General features: G+C 39.5%; 1 protein-coding gene across 9 annotated transcripts in view; it reads right to left on the minus strand.

Annotated features, from left to right (window-relative positions):
* The window catches only part of CNTN1 (contactin 1), a 185,221-nt gene that overhangs the window by 12,535 nt on the left and 150,609 nt on the right, over positions 1 to 22,077 (minus strand). For all 9 annotated transcript variants that reach the window (XM_079994122.1, XM_079994126.1, XM_079994128.1 and 6 more), the window contains 6 exons: positions 21,175 to 21,350; positions 14,898 to 15,018; positions 13,202 to 13,360; positions 11,671 to 11,820; positions 4,227 to 4,297; positions 122 to 356 (listed from right to left, as the gene is read on the minus strand). In XM_079994122.1, the coding sequence (XP_079850248.1) occupies positions 122 to 356; positions 4,227 to 4,297; positions 11,671 to 11,820; positions 13,202 to 13,360; positions 14,898 to 15,018; positions 21,175 to 21,350 (912 nt within the window). The remainder of the gene's footprint in view (positions 1 to 121; positions 357 to 4,226; positions 4,298 to 11,670; positions 11,821 to 13,201; positions 13,361 to 14,897; positions 15,019 to 21,174; positions 21,351 to 22,077) is intronic.

The raw sequence follows: 22,077 nt of genomic DNA on the forward strand, positions 1-22,077 counted from the left end.
CTCTTGCATGAAAATGGAACCATGATCTCTTAAATCTGAGATGGTCATGAATAGTCTTGACTGCCAACGTATTGATACCAACTCAGTTCCCTGCTTCCCCTACTCTATTATTTCTACTTACCATCGTCTGCTGAATAAATGATAGCAGTGAGGCTAAATGGTCCTTCTCCTTTGTTATTAAATGCTTTCACTTTTACTTGATATTTTGATGCAGGGATCATTGATTCATCTTTATGGACATACCGACCAGTGTCAGGCTGAGGAACTATAACTTTTTTCCACACAACTTGATCAAAGGGCTTGAAGGCTACTACGTATCCAAAATTATTACCAAAGTGATATTCTCGTGGTAAAGGCTATAAAAAAAAAAGACAAAAGGTTGAGAATTATTTTTTGGACAAAGGAGAACTCACAAGCAAAATGTTATCAGGTCCTAACAGGAGGGTTCCAGTACAAGGTTTCAGCTAGCCTGAAACAGTTCAGAGCATGAGAGAAATCAGATTACGGTATTTCAGGAGGAGGAAACCAAAAAGTACTTTCTCCCACTTGTCCATATTGTCCTAAAGAACTCATATTCAGGGCTGGTAGCCAGAGCCCTATGTGCTTTATTTTATGTGTTTCTTTATTTTAAATTATTTTTTATCCACCCTTCATTGCAACAGTACTATCAGAATAGAGTGCATAAAAGTTTAAAACAAAATATATAATACAATTTTACCATAAATATATCTTTTTTTCCACTCAACCAAGTGATGAAACATTAGTAACACCTGCTAACACTTGAGGGAAAATATGGTCTTCAGTGGGCCCTTAAAACTGATAGGAATTGGGGTCAGTCTTAACTCGGAGGTCCTGGGTGCCTCTCAATATTAGGTCTGGGATCGTTGCTCCTCTGATGGGTTTCAGTGCCAAGTATTCTTAGCTATAACCATTTAGGGTATCAATAAATGCTACCTCTTTGTCATGACTGGAACGCATATGTAACCAAGTCTACGTGAAGGTAGTTGAAGTCACCCATTACTATATATCCTCTTTTGGATGCCTCCTTGATTTCATTCTTCATCTCAAGAGCTCCCTAAGCATTTTGATCAGGAAGGTGACAGCACAATGCATCCTCAGTACTAAATTACTCTTGGGGCTTGGGTACCACCACCCACAGTGATTCAGTGGAGGAGTTTCCCCCCTTTGAGATTTCTAGCTTGCTGGGCTCAACGCTGTCTTTGCCGTACAAAATGATGCTGCCAGTACGTCCTCAACAATTTTTTCTATAGAGTTTCTAGCCAGAGATAACCATGTCCCACTGGTTCTCTCTGTCCCACCAGGTTTCAATTGTGCCTACTATAACAAGGCTGTCCAAGTACTCCAGTTCACCTAACTTGGGCTTGGAGGCTTCTAACGTTTGTGTCTGTTTCTTCAAGTGTCTTTGGGACTTGTATTTCAGCCTCCCTGAAGTGCTAACCTATGCACTGTGCTCACAATGCCTTGTTCTCCACCACCCCTATCTAAATTTTCCTCAGTTTCACAATCTTCATCACAGAGGGGAGATTTTTGAGACCCTCCTCAACTCCTGCTGGCTTTCCTTCCTCAATTAATCTGTAAGTTAATATCATTTTTTTACAGAAATCCCTCATTACAAGACAAGGCATCTCTACAATTCTGCCATGTCTGCAATTCAAAGGGATAAATGGATTTCTGCTGACATGCACACACACAGAGAGTCTCCAGAAAGATTCAAGGAGACTTAAAGTCAGTAATAAAAACAAAGTAAGCCAAACATAATCCCTAAAATCCCAGCACACATTAACAAATGTTAGAGAGGAGGAAATCCATCCTTTGTAACCATAGAAGAGGGGGTGGCAAGACTGAAAATGTGTACTAACATTAAGATCCAGCTTCTTAATCTAGTCCTCAAAAGGAGGAATGAGATAATAACTGTGAATCTGCATTAAGGGGCAGTAGAATGGAAGTTTATATCCCTACTGCTCTAGCTCCTAAACATCTCGCCTTTTGAGGCTTTATGAATCACAGCAAATTATCTAGGTGTGCCAACCTGCTATACATTTTGTTCGTATGCCGTAATTTATGAAATTATTGGACGGTTAAATGCAAAGTATGCAAACTTTTAGAGAACCATGCCATGACCTTATACAAACCTATCTATTTGCCCTGAGCCAGGCTGACATTAAAAATAAGATGCATTTACAATGTTACTTTTACATACATGCTAAAGGAATTACCGAGAAGAATTACCATTTTCCCGGTTTAAATGAGCCTCCCATTCCAGTACAGATGGGGAAAGCCTTCCATTAGCTGAGAGAAGTAATTGGGATATAAATCTATTTGGGCCTATGTGAAAGAACAAAGTGATCTTGTTTTTGTACTCTCTGATCTTGCATTAGTCACAACCCCCCGGCTATAATTTTAAAAAAGTTAGTCACAGCTGGAAGTTATCCAAATTTGCAGTGCCAACTTGGTTAGGGATATGGACATTTACATGCAGCACAAGATGTGTCATCTCCCCGCACACCTCCCAAAGGTTTCATGGTCTTAGGAGTGAACATTTGTCAATACTTTTAAGATACTTTAAAGTTTTTTGAACTTTGTTTTTAATAGACAACTTTTTCCCCCAAATGAAAAGCAGACATCCGTAAAAATAATACTTTTGCAATTTTAAAATTACTGCACCAAGTGAATACAGAATGGTCGTTAAAGATGAACAAGAGTAATATCTCTGCCTTATCTATATTTGCCCTTGCTGCTGCCTGAAGGAGCATCTCCTCTCCCATCATTCTGCCTGGACACTGAGGTCCAGTGCTGGGGGCCTTCTGGCGGTTCCCTCACTGCGAGAAGCCAAGTTACAGGGAACCAGGAACCAGGCAGAGGGCCTTCTCAGTAGTGGCACCCGCCCTGTGGAATGCCCTCCCACCAGATGTCAAAGAACAACTACCAGACTTTTAGAAGACATCTGAAGGCAGCCCTCTTTAAGTAAAGGTAAAGGGACCCCTGACCATTAGGTCCAGTCGTGGCCAACTCTGGGGTTGCGGTGCTCATCTCGCTTTATTGGCCGAGGGAGCCGGTGCACAGCTTCTGGGTCATGTGACCAGCATGACTAAGCCGCTTCTGGCGAACCAGAGCAGCACACGGAAACACCGTTTATCTTCCCACCGGAACGGTACCTATTTATCTACTTGCACTTGGACGTGCTTTCGAACTGCTAGGTTGGCAGGAGCAGGGACCGAGCAATGGGAGTTCACCCCGTTGCAGGGATTCGAACCGCCGACCTTCTGATTGGCAAGTCCTAGGGTCTGTGGTTTAACCCACAGCGCCACCTGTGTCCGCAGCCCTCTTTAGGGAAGCTTTATATGTTTAACAGACCACTTTATTTTAATACTCTGTTGGAAGTCACCCAGAGTGGCTGGGGAAACCCAGCCAGATGGGCGGGGTATAAATAATAAATTCTATTCTATTCTGCTGCATACCAGGACAGAAAGGAGAAGGGGGAGGCAGAGTGAGGTCAGTGCGGTGCAAACAAGTGCATGTTCTTGCCAGGGCATGCACCTTCCCTTGCCAATCACCTGGCTTTGATCACCTGGCCTTGCTGAATGTGTATGGGTAGAACCCTCACTGGACATTCTGAGCTGGACAAGAACTCTGGGTAAATTGTGCCCTTATTCAAAATACAGCTGTGCATTAGGAGCTAGATAAATCATACAGGCATGTCCAACTTCCAAGAGACTGCGATCTACTCCCAGTATAAAAAAACTGGCAATGATCTACCCATTGTCCTTGGAGGGAGGAGGAGCGTGTGTGGGGTGGGTGGATTGCCCAGAGTTGTTGAGTTGTTTTTTTTTGGGGGGGGGAGGACTGCACAGAGTTTTTAAGCTTTTCCCCCTGTAACTTTTTGTACATGATGTGGATCCTGTGATCTACCAGAATCAGCTGGGGATCTACCAGTAGGTCATAATCTACTGGTTGGACATCCCCAATATATAAGTTTCAAATATTGGCACCATTACTAATCTTAATTCATTTTATGCTTTGTAACCTTTAAGGTGAGTTCCCAGAAAAGATTAAATGAGTTTAACCCTTTTACAAAATCACCAAGACTATAACCAAAATTGACATGGCATCTACTTGTAATCTTAACACTACCATCCTTGGTTCAACATGAACAGGTCCTTTTATAACAGTGTGAAGATTAAGCATAATTTTATTATTATACCTACCACCCAAGTTATTGTCAGCTCTCGATTGCTGCCACCCCCTCCTCCAACTTCAGAAGGAGCCACGTTTGGAGCTAAAGAACAGAAAAAGAGAAATGTTTTCGCTGCTTTCATAAAATAAAATAAACCATTATTTAATCTCCCCTCTCATTAAGAATGCCACTGAGTCCATAAGGCCCACACAATTATAGTAATGATAGCCTGTAATTGCTGAGAAAGTCTTGGCTTGACTTGCCAAATGAAAAGCAAACTCTGTTTCCAGAAGAAACATGAATCTAGGTTTGGCTATAGTGTACAGTTTTTCTTGAACGTATACAGTAATTCAATTTTTCAGTGGGAGGGGGTGTTAATTAGACATTCAGAAGATTTATTGCTCTCACCTCAATATTTTGTACTCAGGTACTTTAAGCACATACCTAAAATTTACATCCACGAGTAGCTTATGGTAATAAAACTGCACAACTCAGAGTGTTAAGGAATATTCATAATTGCATTTATAATACTTAAACTGAAGTGCTAACAAGGGCTGGTAAAATTTCTCTATTATTTTACTTAATTCCCTCACTTGTCATATTTCCTCCTTTCTGCCATTCTCCAAACTATCAGAAGTGCTTCTTTGGGAATCAATTCATTTTCCAAGTTTATACACTATATTTTAGACCTAAGCTCTTTTATTAAAACAACTGCTGAAAAAGGAAGTGTCAGCTACACTAGTCCTGTTTATTTGTTTAGATTTTGTTTTAGCTGGAAATACCTGTTCATTGAGGTTTACTTTCCTCTTTCAGTCAGCTTTCCTAGCTAATGCTTCCTTCATCCTTAAAACAGTGCCAGTTTCAACAGAGTACTGCCAGTTGTGGTTCTTTAGCAGTACAAATGCTTCACATTTATACTCCTGATATGTATTCATTCAAGACAATGGCCCAATATCTGGGCTGAAAGGCCAACACAAAAGGATAATCTACTACTAATTTGCTGAAGAATGACATGCAGGCTTTTCTGTGCATTTCTGCAGTGAAATATGACTTCCCAGAGAAATGCTGTTATCTCCTGCATACAGTCAAAGCAGCATGCATTATCTTCAACAATAAGGACAGAGCTAATTCTTCATGTAGAAGACACAGTTAAATAATATGTGTGTTGAAGGCCAAAGATTATGCACAACTGTGCACTGAGATCTAACATTAAGCATTTAGACAAAGCAGAACGTGTGCTATGGAGGATAAGGTCATGCCTTTGACACTGTTTTGAGAGCTTTCACTCATTTGTAAACCAACATTATCTAGTACAACATGCAAAAACACTTTGGCATGTTTTCTTATGATCATAATGCAGAATTTGGTTAGTCCCCCCCGCATATTGTTACACTGCCAAGGCAAGGCATATGCACCAACACACAACAACAGCTGCATTATGTTGCATGGTGAATATAAAAAGGGGAGATTAAAAACCATCTGAAGAGCTGTTTAGAATAATGCACCTCATCTATAACATCAATTTGCCAAAACCGAGACATCTGCATCTGTAAAGCTAAGATGTTCAGGGTATTAGTACTCTGTGCAGATTAGAATACAAATGTCTAGCTGTTCAGCATATTGCAACTCTAGGAGCTGGTTCAGCCATGCTTGCATATGATGGCTTGCATATGTAAATGATCATTACAAATAATGGATAAGAACGTAAGAACCCTGCTGGATCAGGCCAAAAATCCATCCAGGTCCAGCAACCCGTTCTCATTGTGGATAACCAGATGAGCACAGGCAGGACCAAGCACAAAACCACTCTCCTCATTTGCCTTTTCCGGCAGCTGGCATTCAAAAACATAGTGCTTCCAAAACTGGAGGTAGTAGTACAGTGGTAAAAGGTAAAGGTAAAGGTTGTGCGCCCATCTCACTCAAGAGGCCGGGGGCCAGCGCTGTCCGGTGACAAAGCTGCATCTGGCGAGCCAGAGCCGCACACGGAAACGCCGTTTACCTTCCCGCTGGTAAGCGGTCCCTATTTATCTACTTGCACCCGGAGGTGCTTTCGAACTGCTAGGTTGGCAGGCGCTGGGACCGAGCAGCGGGAGCGCACCCCGCCGCAGGGATTCGAACCGCCGACCTTTCGATCGGCAAGTCCTAGGTGCTGAGGCTTTAACCCACAGCGCCACCTGCGTCCCTAGTACAGTGGTACCTCGGGTTAAGTACTTAATTCGTTCTGGAGGTCCATTCTTAACCTGAAACTGTTCTTAACCTGAAGCACCACTTTAGCTAATGGGGACTCCCGCTGCCGCTGCGCCGCCGGACCATGATTTCTGTTCTCATCCTGAAGCAAAGTTCTTAACCCGAGGTACTATTTCTGGGTTAGCGGAGTCTGTAACCTGAAGTGTTTGCAACCTGAAGCTTATTTTTTTATATATATATAAATATTTTATTAAATTTTCAAAATACATAATACAAGATCCCTACACCAAAAAACCAAAACAAATACACCAAGAAACCATATAGAAAGAAAGAAAGAAAAAATAAGAAAAAATAAAGAAGAAAAAAGAGAAAAATATAACCAACCATTCAATATAACTTTTCTTATATAACTAACTGGACTTCCTCGCATCTCCTTACCCTGCATTATTTATAATCAGAATGTCAGCAAATTATTACCTTATTTCATACCTTATTTTGTACTTTCCACATATTATACTTCTAAATTTAAAATAATTTTTATCAATTGCTCATACCTTAAAATTAAACAAAATATTGCCTTAAATTTTGACCTTTTCTTACTTATAACTTAATTTTCTATTTTACAAAGCCTATTCGCTGGAGCTGGTATTTTCTAATCGTGCAAATACTTAACATTCATACAACTTATAATATTTTTGTAAATAATCCTTAAACTTCTTCCAGTCCTCTTCCATTGTTTCCTCTCCCAAGTCTCGGATTCTGCCAGTCATTTCAGCCAGTTCCATATAGTCTATCAATTGCGTCTGCCACTCTTCCAGTGTGGGCAAGTCTTGTGTCTTCCAGTACTTTGCAATGAGTATTCTTGCTGCTGTTGTCGCATACATAAAGAAGCTTCTGTCCTTCTTTAACACTTTCTGGCCGACAATGCCCAAGAGGAAGGCCTCCGGTTTCTTAACAAAGGTATATTTAAATACCATTTTTAGTTCATTATAGATCATTTCCCAGAAGGCTTTCACTTTAGGGCATGTCCACCAGAGGTGAAAGAATGTCCCCTCAGCCTCTCTACATTTCCAACATTTATTATCAGACAGGTGATATATTTTTGCAAGCTTGACTGGGGTCATGTACCACCTATATATCATTTTCATAATATTCTCCTTCAAAGCATTACATGCCGTGAATTTTATTCCAGTGGTCCATAACCTTTCCCAGTCCTCAAACATAATGTTATACCCTATATCCTGAGCCCATTTTATCATGGCTGATTTAACAGTCTCATCCTGTGTATTCCATTTAAGCAGCAAGTTATACATTCTCGACAATACCTTAGTCTTTGGTTCCAACAGTTCTGTCTCTAATTTCGACTTCTCCACCTGGAATCCTATCTTTTTGTCCAATTTAAAAACCTCTTGAATTTGGGCGTAATGTAACCAATCTTGCACCTTATTCTTTAATTTCTCCAAGCTCTGCAACCTCCATTTGTCTCCAATTTTTTCTATTAATTCCCAATATTTCGGCCAGCCGGCCTCCATATTGAGTCTCTTCCGGGCCTTAGCCTCCATTGGTGATAACCATCTCGGGGTCTTACTTTCTAGTAAGTCTTTATATTTTGTCCAAACAATAAATATTGCTTTTCTGACAATATGGTTTTTGAACATTTTATGAATCTTTACCTTGTCGTACCACAAGTATGCATGCCAACCAAAAGCATTGTTAAACCCTTCCAGATCTAGGACATCAGTGTTTTCAAGAAGTAACCAATCTTTCATCCAGCAGAAAGCTGCAGCTTCATAATATAACTTTAAATCTGGCAGGGCAAACCCCCCTCTTTCCTTTGCATCAGTCAATATTTTAAATTTTATTCGGGGCTTTTTGCCCTGCCAGATAAACTTAGAGATATCTTTCTGCCATTTTCCAAAACATTCCACTCTGTCCACAATCTATAGAGTCTGAAACAAAAACAACATCCTTGGCAATACATTCATCTTTATAGCTGCAATTCGACCCAGCAAGGAAAGATTCAATCTTGACCAAATTTCTAAATCCTTTTTAATTTCTGACCAACATTTTTCATAATTATCTTTAAATAAATTCAAATTTTTAGCAGTCAAATTAACCCCTAGGTACTTCACTTTTTTAATCACATTTAACTCTGTCTCATTCTGAAACCTTTCTGCTTCCAAAGATGTCAGATTTTTTACCAAAACCTTAGTTTTTTGCTTATTCAATTTGAATCCCGCCACCCGACCAAACTCATATATCAGTTCCAAAACTCTTTTCATACTAGATTCTGGCTCCTGTAATGTTATTACCAAGTCATCTGCAAAGGCTTTCAATTTATACTGTTTCACTCCGACCTGTATTCCTTGCACCAACCGGTCCTCCCTAATCATGTTCAAAAGCACCTCTAGGACTGAAATAAATAACAGAGGGGATAAGGGGCAACCTTGTCGTGTTCCTTTTTCAATTTTAAACTCTTCTGTCACCACATTGTTAACTATCAATTTAGCTTTTTGCTCTGAATAAATTGCCTCTATTCCATTTTCAAACCCCCGTCCCACTCCCATCCCTTCCAAGTTTTTCTTCATAAACCTCCAAGAGATGTTGTCAAAGGCCTTCTCCGCATCAATAAAAATTAACACTGCTTTTGTGTTAATATTAGTTTGCAAAAGTTCCAAAATGTCTATAATGTTCCTGGTATTATCAAACAAATGTCTACCTGGAAGAAAGCCTGCCTGATCTTTATGAATTACTTCATTTAGCACTTTTTAAAATCTACTTGCCAAAATATCCACAAAGATTTTATAATCCACATTTAGGAGTGAGATGGGACGGTAGTTCTTAAGTTGAGTCTTTTCAGATTCCACTTTAGGTATCAATGTGATGAAAGCTTCTTCCCACGATTCTGGTGCCTTCTTCCCCTCCATGATCTGATTACAGACTTCCATTAGTGGTTGTGTCAAAAAATCTTTCAATGTCTTGTAATACTTGGAGGCAAGACCACCAGGTCCTGGAGATTTGCCTAGTTGCATATTCTGAATGGCACCCTCAATTTCTTGTTGCGTTATTTTATCATTTAGGATTGTTCTCTTTTCCTGGGATAATTTTGGTAGTCCGTAAATTTTTAGGAAATGGTCTATCTCAGTCTCTTCCCTTGCATATAAAGTTGTTTGAAGTATCTCTGGAAGCACTTTCTAATTTCCTCTGGTTTCTGGATATTCCTCCCTTCAATCTCTAAATTGGTAACCGTGTTCAATTTTTGTCTCTTTTTCAACTGCCATGCCAGCAGTTTCCCACACTTATTCGCTGATTCAAATGATCTTTGTTTCATCTGTTTAATTTTCCACTCAACTTCTTGATTTATCAACTTAGCGTATTGTGCTTGATAAAATTTAATTTCTCTCAGAACCTCCTGTGATTTAGGTTTTGATCTCAATTTTTTCTCACCATCTCTTATCTTGTCTATAATCTTATCCTTTTTTTCATTCCAAAGTCTTTTCTTTATTGTGTTCTGTTGTATCAAAAACCCTCTCATAACTGCTTTACTTGCGTCCCAGATTATTCTTTTTTCCACCGTAGTATTCAAATTTATTTCAAAATAGTCTTTTAAAGTTTTTTGGGCCTTCTTGACAATCTCCTGATCTCTTAATAGGGTGTCATTCATTTTCCATCTGAAGGAACCGGTTGGAATAAGTCTCATTTCCACTTTCATAGCATTATGGTCGGAGCAGGTTTTTGGGCAGATTTCCACTTTTCTAGTCTTAGGTGCCAGTCCTCTAGTTATCCATATTTGGTCGATTCTTGTCCATGACAGGTGGGCTTCAGAAAAGAAAGTTCCTTCTCTGCCTAAGGGGTTCTTTGTCCTCCATATATCAATCAAATCCATATTGTCAGTTAGTTCAAAGAAAGTTTTAGGTAGTCTGCCGTCATTTGTTAAATTTTGATTTTGTGACTTATCCATATTTGTAGAGACCACTCCATTCATATCTCCCATCATAATGATGTTGGTATAGTCCAGATAGTCCAGAATTGTCTCATGCAGTTTCCTGTAAAGCAACCTGAAGCTTATGTAACCTGAAGTACCACTGTACAGGGAACAGTTATTCTGCGTGCGACCAAGGCACACACACAAAGTTTTCAGTCCCTGAAGGGTGCGTAACAGGAGCATAACAGAGCAGGCACATAATGGGGTGGGGCAGGTTCTTACGCATCACTGATGCGTGCCATGACCTGGAAAGCAACCCCTGTGCAAAAGGGTGACCATGGATAGCTTTATTCTCCATAACTTTGCACAACTCTCTTTTACAGAAATCCAATTTGGTGGCCTTCACCACATTGTGTGGTAGTGAATTATGTGTTTATATGCATATCATACCTTACAGCACATTACACTGTCATCCATCAAATGTGGAAAAACCAAGTGATGTTCAGGCAGGTGCTAACAGAAGTTTAATTTCAATAGGTACTCCTCACTGCTACTTAGTGGGAGGGATGAGGTGGTGGCAAGGTTGGAGCTGGGCAGGTGCATTGCTAGTAACACTTAATGACTCCGCCAGTGTATGCGCACAGCAATCCCCATTGCTATATGATATGATAGCGCCCAAAATTGTTCCAGAAAAGGTGAGCATTGCATGCCTCTTGAAACTTAAGGCAAGCGAATGGAAAATTGCAGCACTAAAGGAAAATTTAGAAAATTTCCACCTAGAAACAGTGGCTTGGTGTTCATATGGAAATTTTGAGAATTTGGTCTGTTGGGCTACTATTAGAACAGCTTCTTCTCCACTTTCAAAAACTTCATGATTATGTGAACATTCACCGAAAATAAGCACAAATATTTCCCTTCTTCTAAAATATCCTGTGTTTTTAAGTTAAGTGCCATCTACATAAAATTAAGTGCTGTAAAAAAGAAAAGAAATAAATATGCTGTTTTGGTATGAGTAAGTGGTGATTTAGACAACCATTTCCCCCCTAACATGCACTGAGTTCTGCAGTCACCACATGGTGGAATTCAAGCTGGCCTAGTCTGGAAATGTATGCGACTGCAATGGTCTTTATACATTGGACTCCTTTGGGTAACCTCATTTAAAGTGAGTGCTTATTTCACACCACACAGAAACTGCAAAACATAATGCAGAATGTGAAAAAAAGAATAGTTTACCTGAATCCTAAGAAAACGTGCTCATTTTTGCAGCAAATGTGATAGTTACCTATTAAGTATTTTATACTACAATACTATTCTGGATTTCAAACTGGTAATTGAATCAGAGATGGCATTAGTGCGTACGTACAAGATCCCTCTGTTCGGATTTTCTGTGATGGCATACTAGGGTCTCCTTTCCCTAAAATATTAGTGGCCATTATCCGAAATTCATATTCCATCCATGGGATTAAATCAATCACCTTGGCTGACTCCACATTTCCATCAACAACTGGAGGGTCTAAATGAAAACAGAAAGATTATTTAATACACAGAAAAAGCAAACAATAGCAGCCAAGGTTGTGATGTTCACATTTCAGTTGCCACATGGACAGCCTCTCTTGTCAGTCCAATTATTTATGAAGAAAACAAATGCAGTTGGGCAAGATCCCTGAAATGATACCATTCCAATGGTGTAGCCTGTCATATTTTAGAGACCATGGAGACATTTTTATGCAAACATAATTTCTATTCTACTTTCCAAAACACGCACAAGAAAAATAGAAAAGGAGCCACTTGAACCATTCAGCTACAGCTATGTTTTTCCAATCAACATGGACACTAAACTTATTTCAATAACATCAGGTGCATCAACATGATGAAAATGAACATCAAATCAAATCAAATCAAATCAGGGGCCTCTTGACATATTCCACTGAGATATGTTGGAATTTGTTACATTTTCCAAACATTAAGTTGGGGTCAGTGTGTGCAAATGTGGCTACCCTATCAATACAAAACACTGCAATTACCATTGTGTGAACATGGTTTCTAAACGTATGTTACTGTATACTTATGCAGTGATTGCCATTGTGTCTGCAGAGGTATTCACTAGTGCCCACAGGGTTCCCTTCCCTCCTTCTGCTGAAATTAGGCTTGTAAGCAGCATTATATTGTAGCTAAAAGACCAGGTTGTAGCCATAGCGTGTCCTTGGTTACAGTGGGTGTGGTGTGCCCACAACACTCTCACTGGTTTGCAAATATGCCCATGGACACCAAAAGGTTTCTGTCCCCTACCCTAATATCACATTGACAGGAGACATGACCCTGAGGCATTCCACCCTAAATCACATTATATCATTTTTATAACAATACCTTTAGTACAGAAGAACAAGAGACAGAAAGAGAGAGACAGACAAACAGACAGAACATTTTCAGTATTGCCCACACTTTTTGTTCCTGAATTAGATATAGTACCAAAAGATACTATGACTGTCTGCCAAGATGCAGAGCAACAACATTGACTTGATGGTTGAGACGTGACTTATTAAAGGTTCCTCTAATTTTGCAGTAGCAGGTCAGAAGTGATTTTGGAGAGGAAATAGGGAGATTGTATTCTGCACAGAAGGTAAAATTCCACATCATTCTGTTGCTGAACTCCCTGCCTTTGCTAAACACCAGGATGCATATATATCAATGCACAAAATGGAGCACAATTTAAAACCTAGAGACCAAGACTGTGAAAGTGATGCAGGCAAGTGTGTTACAGCACTACTTTAACTGCACAATATGTTTTTCTCTCTTTCACGCCAACCATTAAACAGCTTCTGTATTTTTTTTAGTAATGTGTACCTACATTCAGTCTGGTAGGTATAGGTTAATCTTTCTAATATTACTCTTACCTGTTTTGGCATCCTTCCAGTACTCAGAAAGAAAATTCCTTGACTGGATAGTGTAATTTGAAATAGGACTATGATTGTCTGTCCCACGGCTCCAAGTGAGAACTACAGATGTGTTTCTAATATCTTCCACTTTGAGTCCTCCTGGGGGGCCTGGAGGTCCTGAAAAACATTTCCATGAAAGATAATGACATAACCTAATCTAATATTGAATAGATAGGTATCAACAAAATAAAAAAATTAAAGAAATGAATTGCATCCTCTTCAAGCTTTGCAATAAATGTTCCACTGAGAGTTTGTACAGAAATTCAGGGGTTGTTGCACATCTAAGGACCCAGTAACTAATACAATAAGCCTAATTAATAAAATTAGGGATGTTGTGGGACTTGATTTGAGCCTGGTCTAATTATGAACTCCCAGAGCTCTTAAATAGCTGAGCAGCACAACTCTGGGGCCTCTGATGGACTCTGCAGTATATCAGACTTATGGAAAGGGAAGAGGAAGGACACAGAAAAATGTTCTTCCTCCCTGATGCCTTCTTGGCTGGGACCACTGCACAATTTGAATCAGGATAACTAAAGAGGGAGAAGGCCCTTTCATTTCCTAAGCTGCTTGGATGGGCTCAAGAAAGAAAATGACCTGATTTTCCCCCAGAAATAAATTTGCTCATTTCCTTATGAATCCAGGGGAAAGTTGGATTCTCAAGGGGCTGGAGCAGCTCCCCTATGAAGAATGCCCATTTGGGCTCTTCATTTTAGAAAAAGAGCAAGTAACAGAGATACAGTGGCACCTCGGGTTAAGAACTTAATTTGTTCCGGAGGTCCGTTCTTAACCTGAAACTGTTCTTAACCTGAAGCACCACTTTAGCTAATGGGGCCTCCTGCTGCTGCTGCTGCGCCATCGGAGCACGATTTCTGTTCTCATCCTGAAGCAAAGTTCTTAACCCGAGGTAATATTTCTGGGTTATTGGAGTCCGTAACCTGAAGCGTATGTAACCTGAAGTACCACTGTACTTTACACAGTGCACAGCTTAACTATGGAATGTGCTCCCACAAAATGGAGTGAAGGCCACCAACCTGGATAGCTTAGGAAAATTCACGAAGGCTAAGGCTTTCAATGGCTACTAGCCAGGATGGCAACCTCCATACTCTGAGGCAGTTTGAACACCAATTTTGGGTATCACTACTGGGGAGAGTACTCAGGTCCTGCTTTCAGGTTTCCCACAAGGATCTGGTTGACCTGCTGTGAGATCCAAACAGGATGCTTGACTAGACTGACCTGATGCAACAGTTCTTTTCTTAAGCTTTTAGGAGATCTCACTCATGCCCAAATAAAGCTGTAGGGCTCAAATTAAACGAAGATTGCCAAGGGGTGTAAAACCTTTATTCGCTCTTGTATGTTTTGAAAGATAGGCTTGAATTTCAAGAATGGGGTTCTCACCAGTGCTCCTCTGGTTCCTCTATGTTGTCAGGACACATTTAAATCCCTGTAATGCCCCAAATAAAGTTGTGCCCTGGTGCGAATTTGCTCTAGAGGCCATTCTGAGGGAGAGGATAGCTTTCCCCTTTTGGCGGCCACCATTTTAATAATAATTCTTTCTGAAATAGGGTGGAAATCCATGTCACACTATGATGACAGTTTCAGCAGTGCAAGTAGTTGACTCTGGCCCATAAATTTTATATTTAAACAAAAAAGTTACCTCTCACAACAAGATCAGCTGAAGCTGTAGCATTATCAACAATTGACTGAGCAACGCATGTGTATCTTCCAGCATGCCGTAGTTGGGCATTTTTTACTATAAGTTCACCGTTGTTTTTTATCTATGGAAGAGAGGAACAACAGAAGTCAGTAATCCTCCACTGAACTCATATTTTATGTTTACAGTTTACTGACCTATAATTATGTGCAATCAGTGCCCACATACTGAAAAGAAATACAGAAAATGATTATATTATCTGCCACAGACTTGAAAAAACCATAAATATATGCATCATAGAATCATAGAATCATAGAGTTGGAAGTTACCATGAGGGTCATACAGACCAGCCCTCTGCAATGCAGGAATATTTTGTCCAACAAGGGTCTCAAACCCACAACCCTGAGATTAAGAGCCTCATGCTCTGCTGACTGAGCTGTATTTTAAAAAATGCATGAAAGATTTTACTGTCTAATGTAGGTGTTGACTGAAGTGCAGAACATATTTCCATTTCATAATGTTTTTTTAAAAAAACCTTCTAAAATGATTTGCTTATAATCCCCTTTCTTTTCAAAATTCAGTGTTTGAATACAGTGGTACCTTGGGTTAAGAACTTAATTCATTCTGGAGGTCCGTTCTTAACCTGAAACTGTTCTTAACCTGAGGTACCACTTTAGCTAATGGGGCCTCCTGCTGCTGCTGTACTGCCGCCGCACGATTTCTGTTCTCATCCTGAAACAAAGTTCTTAACCTGAGGTACTATTTCTGGGTTAGCGGAGTCTGTAACCTGAAGTGTCTGTAACCTGAGGTACCACTGTATTTGTCATACCGTGGAATGGGTGTCAGTTTTAGTTTTCTCAGTTTCTTGTTTACCCAATCTTAAATGTAGTTCTCCCCACATTTTGCAGCAATTCTTTTTGAAAAAATCATTCAAAACCCCAGTCAAACCGTGCTTTCTGAGGTCATAACTTGTACGTTCAACACAAGCACTCCTACGTGTCCTTTCTACTGATAACAGTCAAGACAGATCTCTGGGACTGAAGCTGCAAAAACAGCCTCCAGAACATAAGTGATGTGCCACTTGGGCAGAGTTTGAGCAACCACCTTTTACAGCCTACAGTATGGTTGTGATGGTGGAAAAGTAATACTCTTTTACTACCAGTACATCCACGTAGCATAGATCAATAGAAGAGTTCCAATTTGATGAAGGCCTGTATGTAGAAACCCCAAGGGTGATGATAATAAACTCTCAGTAAACCAGTGCAATTTATTTGCTAAGCGTTTTATGGCCATATTTTGTTCACTTGTTTCTATTTGAAGTTCAAAGTGCTGCCTTTACTTATAAACATCTAAATAACCTGGCCAGAGGCATCCGAACAAACACTCTGCCTACTCTCAAGAGAGAGGTCACAAACATGGTGCTCTCTAGATATTTTGGACTACAACTTCTGTTAGTTCCAGCCAGCATGGCCAATAGTCAAGGATTATGGGAGTTGCAATTCATAACATGTAGAAGGCACCATGTTGGCTACCCCTGTTTTAAAGCTAATGTTAGAAGCCTGGACCAGTTTCCCCTGCTTTGGGAGGTAAGGCAGATGACATCCAGGGCTTTTTCTATGGTGGCATCCAGCCCATGAAACACACTCTCTACAAATATTCAGGTCATGTTGGCTTAGTTAGTCCAAACTGTTTTATTTTGCCAAGCATTTCAGGGAGGCATGCTCGTTGCTCTTTATTGTTTATTTTTGTTTTTGTTCTTTATATATATGAATTTTATAGGGCCTTTTAAAAACTACATTTGATTTTTCTTTCTAATGGATTTTATACATTGTATGGCACCTATACCTTGATACTTAATATAATGATTGATACTTGAACATAAAGCAGAATATAAATGTTTCAAATAAATAATACAACCTGCAATCTTGCCCTGCAATGCAGGGAATTCAAGAACTTCGATTCAGACTGATTTTTAAGCTCTGTTTTATGCAGAGCTGTGTTTTTCTATGTAATGTGTTTGTAGATGTATTAAAAAAATATCAATCATTACATTTAGTATCATATTCTATTTGGGTAGTTCACTGTCTAAAATAAAAAGTTATATCCTCAGGCCTAATTGAGTCCAATGACAAGCAATTAAAATCTAAGCCCAATTTCAACACTGTAAGCTGAAGGCAAGTTTCTTTGTAAATCTACTTTGCAGTTTATTAATAAAATGTACTGAGATCAATTAACTGAGTTAAACATGTGTTCCTCTTTTAAAGTATTTCCATAAACTCCTCAATCACCCTCTTGAAATATATCTAGAGCACTTTCATATGTGGTAAAATGTTACAGGAGAGTAAAAGCTGAATTCATATCATACCATCTTGACATGGTTAACATTTTACTATCTTAATTCCCTTAATTCAATCCAGGTTGCTCATTCTATCCAGTATTGATTGGGGAGTCAGGAAGATAAGAACTCTTGAGAGGACTAAGAAATATTCACTGATGTTTGTTCACTGAGCCATTAGAAAATAATATAAAGGAGTTGTCCTACAGGGTAGCAATAATATTTTGAGAGTTTTGGTTAATTAGTCTTGAAGGAAGCCAACCAATTTGCAAATAAAAATATTTTCCTGTACTGAAAACTGTATTTTACAGCATGATTTTGAGGGAAGGGTGGGTGGGTCATTTAGTCACATATTTAATGCCAGCTTTCAGCAATAAATATTTGTTTTAATGCATGCTGGAAAGAACTATACAAGGCACAATTATATGAATGTTGCCTTCAGTTGGATGCACCAATAAAGCATAGGGAAGACCCAATGCATCCCATATGGATATTGTTCATCTCTGTTTCACACACTGAGATTCTATTAATTATTAGGAAAATGGGACCCATCATATCATGTTGCCAGTTTGAACCAATATAACTAAAAAATCCTTGAGCTGCACGTTGTTCAATATTTGCTTTACACTTTGTCTAAAATACTGAATTGACCGATGGAAATAGTATGTAGCAGATACATTTTGTGTTGAAGCTCTGCAGCAGCACATTTGAGGGAAGAAAACATGCAATAATCTTCATATCTAGATGGCGCCAGTTTGCATATGAAATCTCTATGGAATCAAACATTTAGCAGTTTGTAATCAAGCTTTCCAGTGCTCCATGGGAACGTTGGTTCTCTAGAATAAAGCTTACAAAGCAAATAATGAGCATGGTCAGCAGCAAGTTTAAGCCTCAGCATAGAAAAGCATGCCCAGCTATGTTTTTACTGAAAACCTCAGCTTGGCTGGGTTACAAACTACAGGAAGAACTGAATCATGAACTGGAAATTTTGATGGCAGCTTTCAGATATGTTCCAAGTATACAAGCAATTTAGCACTCAGAATGCTCATCAAAGTTTTAAAGACCTACATTTAAAAAACAAACTACCAAAGCTGCTACTTTAAAATTGTGCAACTTATACACAAGAAGCTAATGTTTTCCTTTCTTATCTCTGACAATAGATGTTTTAGGCATGTCTTGCAGATTAGCAGGGAGTCTAGCGGCTGAGTCACTACTGTTTCTTGACAACTGAAAGTATGGCACTTAGCAGCAATTGCTTTTCAAAACAATAAAGACCAAATAACGCAAACTGATTTTGGGAGAAGGGCAATGACAGGCCTAGACAGCATCTTGAGAAGTAGAGACATCACCTTGCCAACAAAGGTCCGTATAGTTAAAGCTATGGTTTTCCCAGTAGTGATGTATGGAAGTGAGAGCTGGACCATAAAGAAGGCTGATCGCCAAAGAATTGATGCTTTTGAATTATGGTGCTGGAGGAGACTCTTGAGAGTCCCATGGACTGCAAGAAGATCAAACCTCTCCATTCTGAAGGAAATCAGCCCTGAGTGCTCACTGGAAGGACAGATCCTGAAGCTGAGGCTCCAATACTTGGGCCACCTCATGAGAAGAGAAGACTCCCTGGAAAAGACCCTGATGTTGGGAAAGATGGAGGGCACCAGGGGACGACAGAGGATGAGATGGTTGGATACTGTTCTCGAAGCTACCAGCATGAGTTTGACCAAACTGAGGGAGGCAGTGGAAGACAGGAGTGCCTGGCGTTCTCTGGTCCATGGGGTCACGAAGAGTCGGACACGACTAAATGACTAAACAACAACAACAACAAAACGCAAACTGACACTATTTTAGATGGCCACCTGCGTTTCTAATGGATGCAAATTAGTTTTAAGTTTCATTGTTGACTTTATGAAGTGAATACATAGATCAGTGCAACTATCTTAAACCCTCCCCCCATTAATTCCCCATATTCCTTACTTGAATATTAATATTATTGCAGCTACCAGAAAAAAGGATAATTGTGAACCACAACAAAGTCTGCCAAATATCTGGTATGCGTCATAAAGTTATGACACAAAATAGCCAACAGATATTTAATGTTATGATACTTAGTTGCTTAATCTTTTTGTCTCTATGGTAATCTCCAGTCTGATACTTTGATGCAACAGATTAATCTGCCCATGATTTCTGTTCCCATCCCTAACTGGGAACAGTAAACCTTATGCAAAGCTGCCATCTGGTGACCAGAGCCTGTAACTCCAAGATAGGGGGAAAGGGCTGTTGAAAAGAGAGAATTGTTATGGGTGGGAAGGACAAATTGGCAGCTGCTGAAAACCAGCTTTAAAACTACCAAGAGTGTTTGTCCAGAACAAAATACGGGCTGTAGGGATGTTGTTGTTTTTACATGAACTTGCAGGTGGTATGCTAGGATGATACACCCCCCCCCCACTATTGCCACTATTCATGGGATTTGGAATGGGATACAAGAAACTGTGTCTTTATCGTATCACCTTCAACTCTGTCAGGATAGAACTATACACCATGAGGCAACTCATTGGAATGTTAATGGAAAGTAGAACCATTTGCAAAAAAGAATCATAGACAGGGAGTGCTTCAGCCTTCACACATGAACTAGTTCTCCCTTGAAAATGATGGTACCTATTTAATCTAGCCACACCTTCCAAGTTGGGCTCCAAGGTGGCCTGTGTAGCAAATGGGGGCCTTGTATCACATATATTAAACCAGAAATTATTGGGCAAAATAAGTCTTAAGATGTTGTGAATTTACTCATGCAACATTACTATTTTAATTAATAAATAAGGACACTGAGAAACTGGAACGTGTCCAGAGGAGGGCAACCAAAATGGTCAAAGGCCTGGAAACGATGCCTTATGAGGAACGGCTAAGGGAGCTGGGCATGTTTAGCCTGGAGAAGAGGAGGTTAAGGGGTGATATGATAGCCATGTTCAAATATATAAAAGGATGTCACATAGAGGAAGGAGAAAGGTTGTTTTCTGCTGCTCCAGAGAAGCGGACACTTAGCAATGGTTCCAAACTACAAGAAAGAAGATTCCACCTAAACATTAGGAAGAACTTCCTGACAGTAAGAGCTGTTCAACAGTGGAATTTGCTGCCAAGGAGTGTGGTGGAGTCTCCTTCTTTGGAGGTCTTTAAGCAGAGGCTTGACAACCATATGTCAGGAGTGCTCTGATGGTGTTTTCCTGCTTGGCAGGGGGTTGGATTTGATGGCCCTTGTGGTCTCTTCCAACTCTATGATTCTATGAAATGGAAGGAGCATAAGCTCTATGCAATATTACCAAAGAGGGAAAGTTACTGATGGATATCTAAAATAAGCAGGATTTAAAATATCGGAGTATGAGATGGCAAAACAACATTTCTAGGAAGAAGAATGCCACATTTCAGGATAGCTGTGCCCATTTTTCGTACAGGAGAAATCAGTATGACTTATTTTTTAGTATACTACATGGTTAGGATTGTGTTATAGATTATATCATTTACAACTGTCTTCTTTCTCAATTTATATTTTGTTGCTTTTCATAAAAACACAAAATAATAGTTAACTCCCAACAATGAAGGTAAGTGCCAGAGGCAATCACACTTGTAGACATCAGGAGTTAAACTTTTTCATAGTAGGAGCAGTGAAAAGTAGAAATGTCTTGGAATAGCTAATTCTGAAGCCTGAGTTCTGCTATCTTGTCGATAAACAATGCAGTTTCTACAAGATGCAACAATGTCATGTCCCCCTTTAATAGTAAACTCCTAGCTTGAAAAGGTTTACTAGTCCATGGAGGTGGCTTTTCCGCACCCCTTCTAAAATTAGTTCTCTTCCCTGCCCCACTGCCACAAAAAAATGGGGAAAAGAAGAAAATCGAAAAGTTATCACACAAACCATGCCTAATTCTACTGTGATAAAAATGTGCTGTATCTTACCATGATGGCCCTTTCATAATGTTCATTGTCTTTATCAATATCTATTGGATATCCATTGAGAAGCCAAATAAAAGTAAGGTCTAAAGATCGATCGTGCTCGGCGAGACACTGCATGGTAGCATTCCATCCAACTGTGACATCTACATTGGTTGGTGCTAAAACAATCTTTGTAGCCGCTGTGCAGTTTAGGAGAGAAAGCAGAACATTTGCACATCAACAAAACAGTAGAAGTGCAACTAAGCTTCTGTACTGTATCGGAAAACTTCACTATGGATTATTCTCACCATGACAACTGTAGTCCATTTCCAGACCTATTACATCCTGTTTCTGCTGAGGCCTCTCAATTGTAATGAAAAAAGATACTTACGGTGTTTTAGTAATGTTTTGGGCCTTGTTTAATTGGCATAAGACACACAGAGTTCTGTAAAACTTACTCCCGTGCAATTGTGCACAGGACTGCAGTCTTAAGATACAGATATAGATATAGATATAGATATAGATATAGATATAGATATAGATATAGATATAGATATAGATATAGATATATAGATATATACTACTATAATAATACGTATACAACCCTGCATACAATAGACAAATATTATTATAGGAATAGCAGTAGAACAAAGATGGATCTGAAACAGAGAGATGGTCCTTTTCCTATGACTTCAATAGAATTCAGAGTGAGTGTGGTGTAATCATAAACATTTGAGTCTAGGATCTGCAAGACTAGGGCTCAAATCTCCATTCAGTCATGAAGCTCACTAGGTGACCATTGTCCAGTCACTAGCCTAAGCTACCTCATAGGGCTGTTGTGGGGATAAAATAAGAGCTATGTAGGCCATCTGGGAAAAAGTTGGAATAAAAATATAACAAAAAGATGTAAAGGTAAAGGTAAAGGTA

The sequence above is a fragment of the Podarcis cretensis genome, assembly GCF_951804945.1.
Source record: "Podarcis cretensis genome assembly, chromosome: 10".
Lineage (NCBI taxonomy): Eukaryota > Metazoa > Chordata > Lepidosauria > Squamata > Lacertidae > Podarcis > Podarcis cretensis.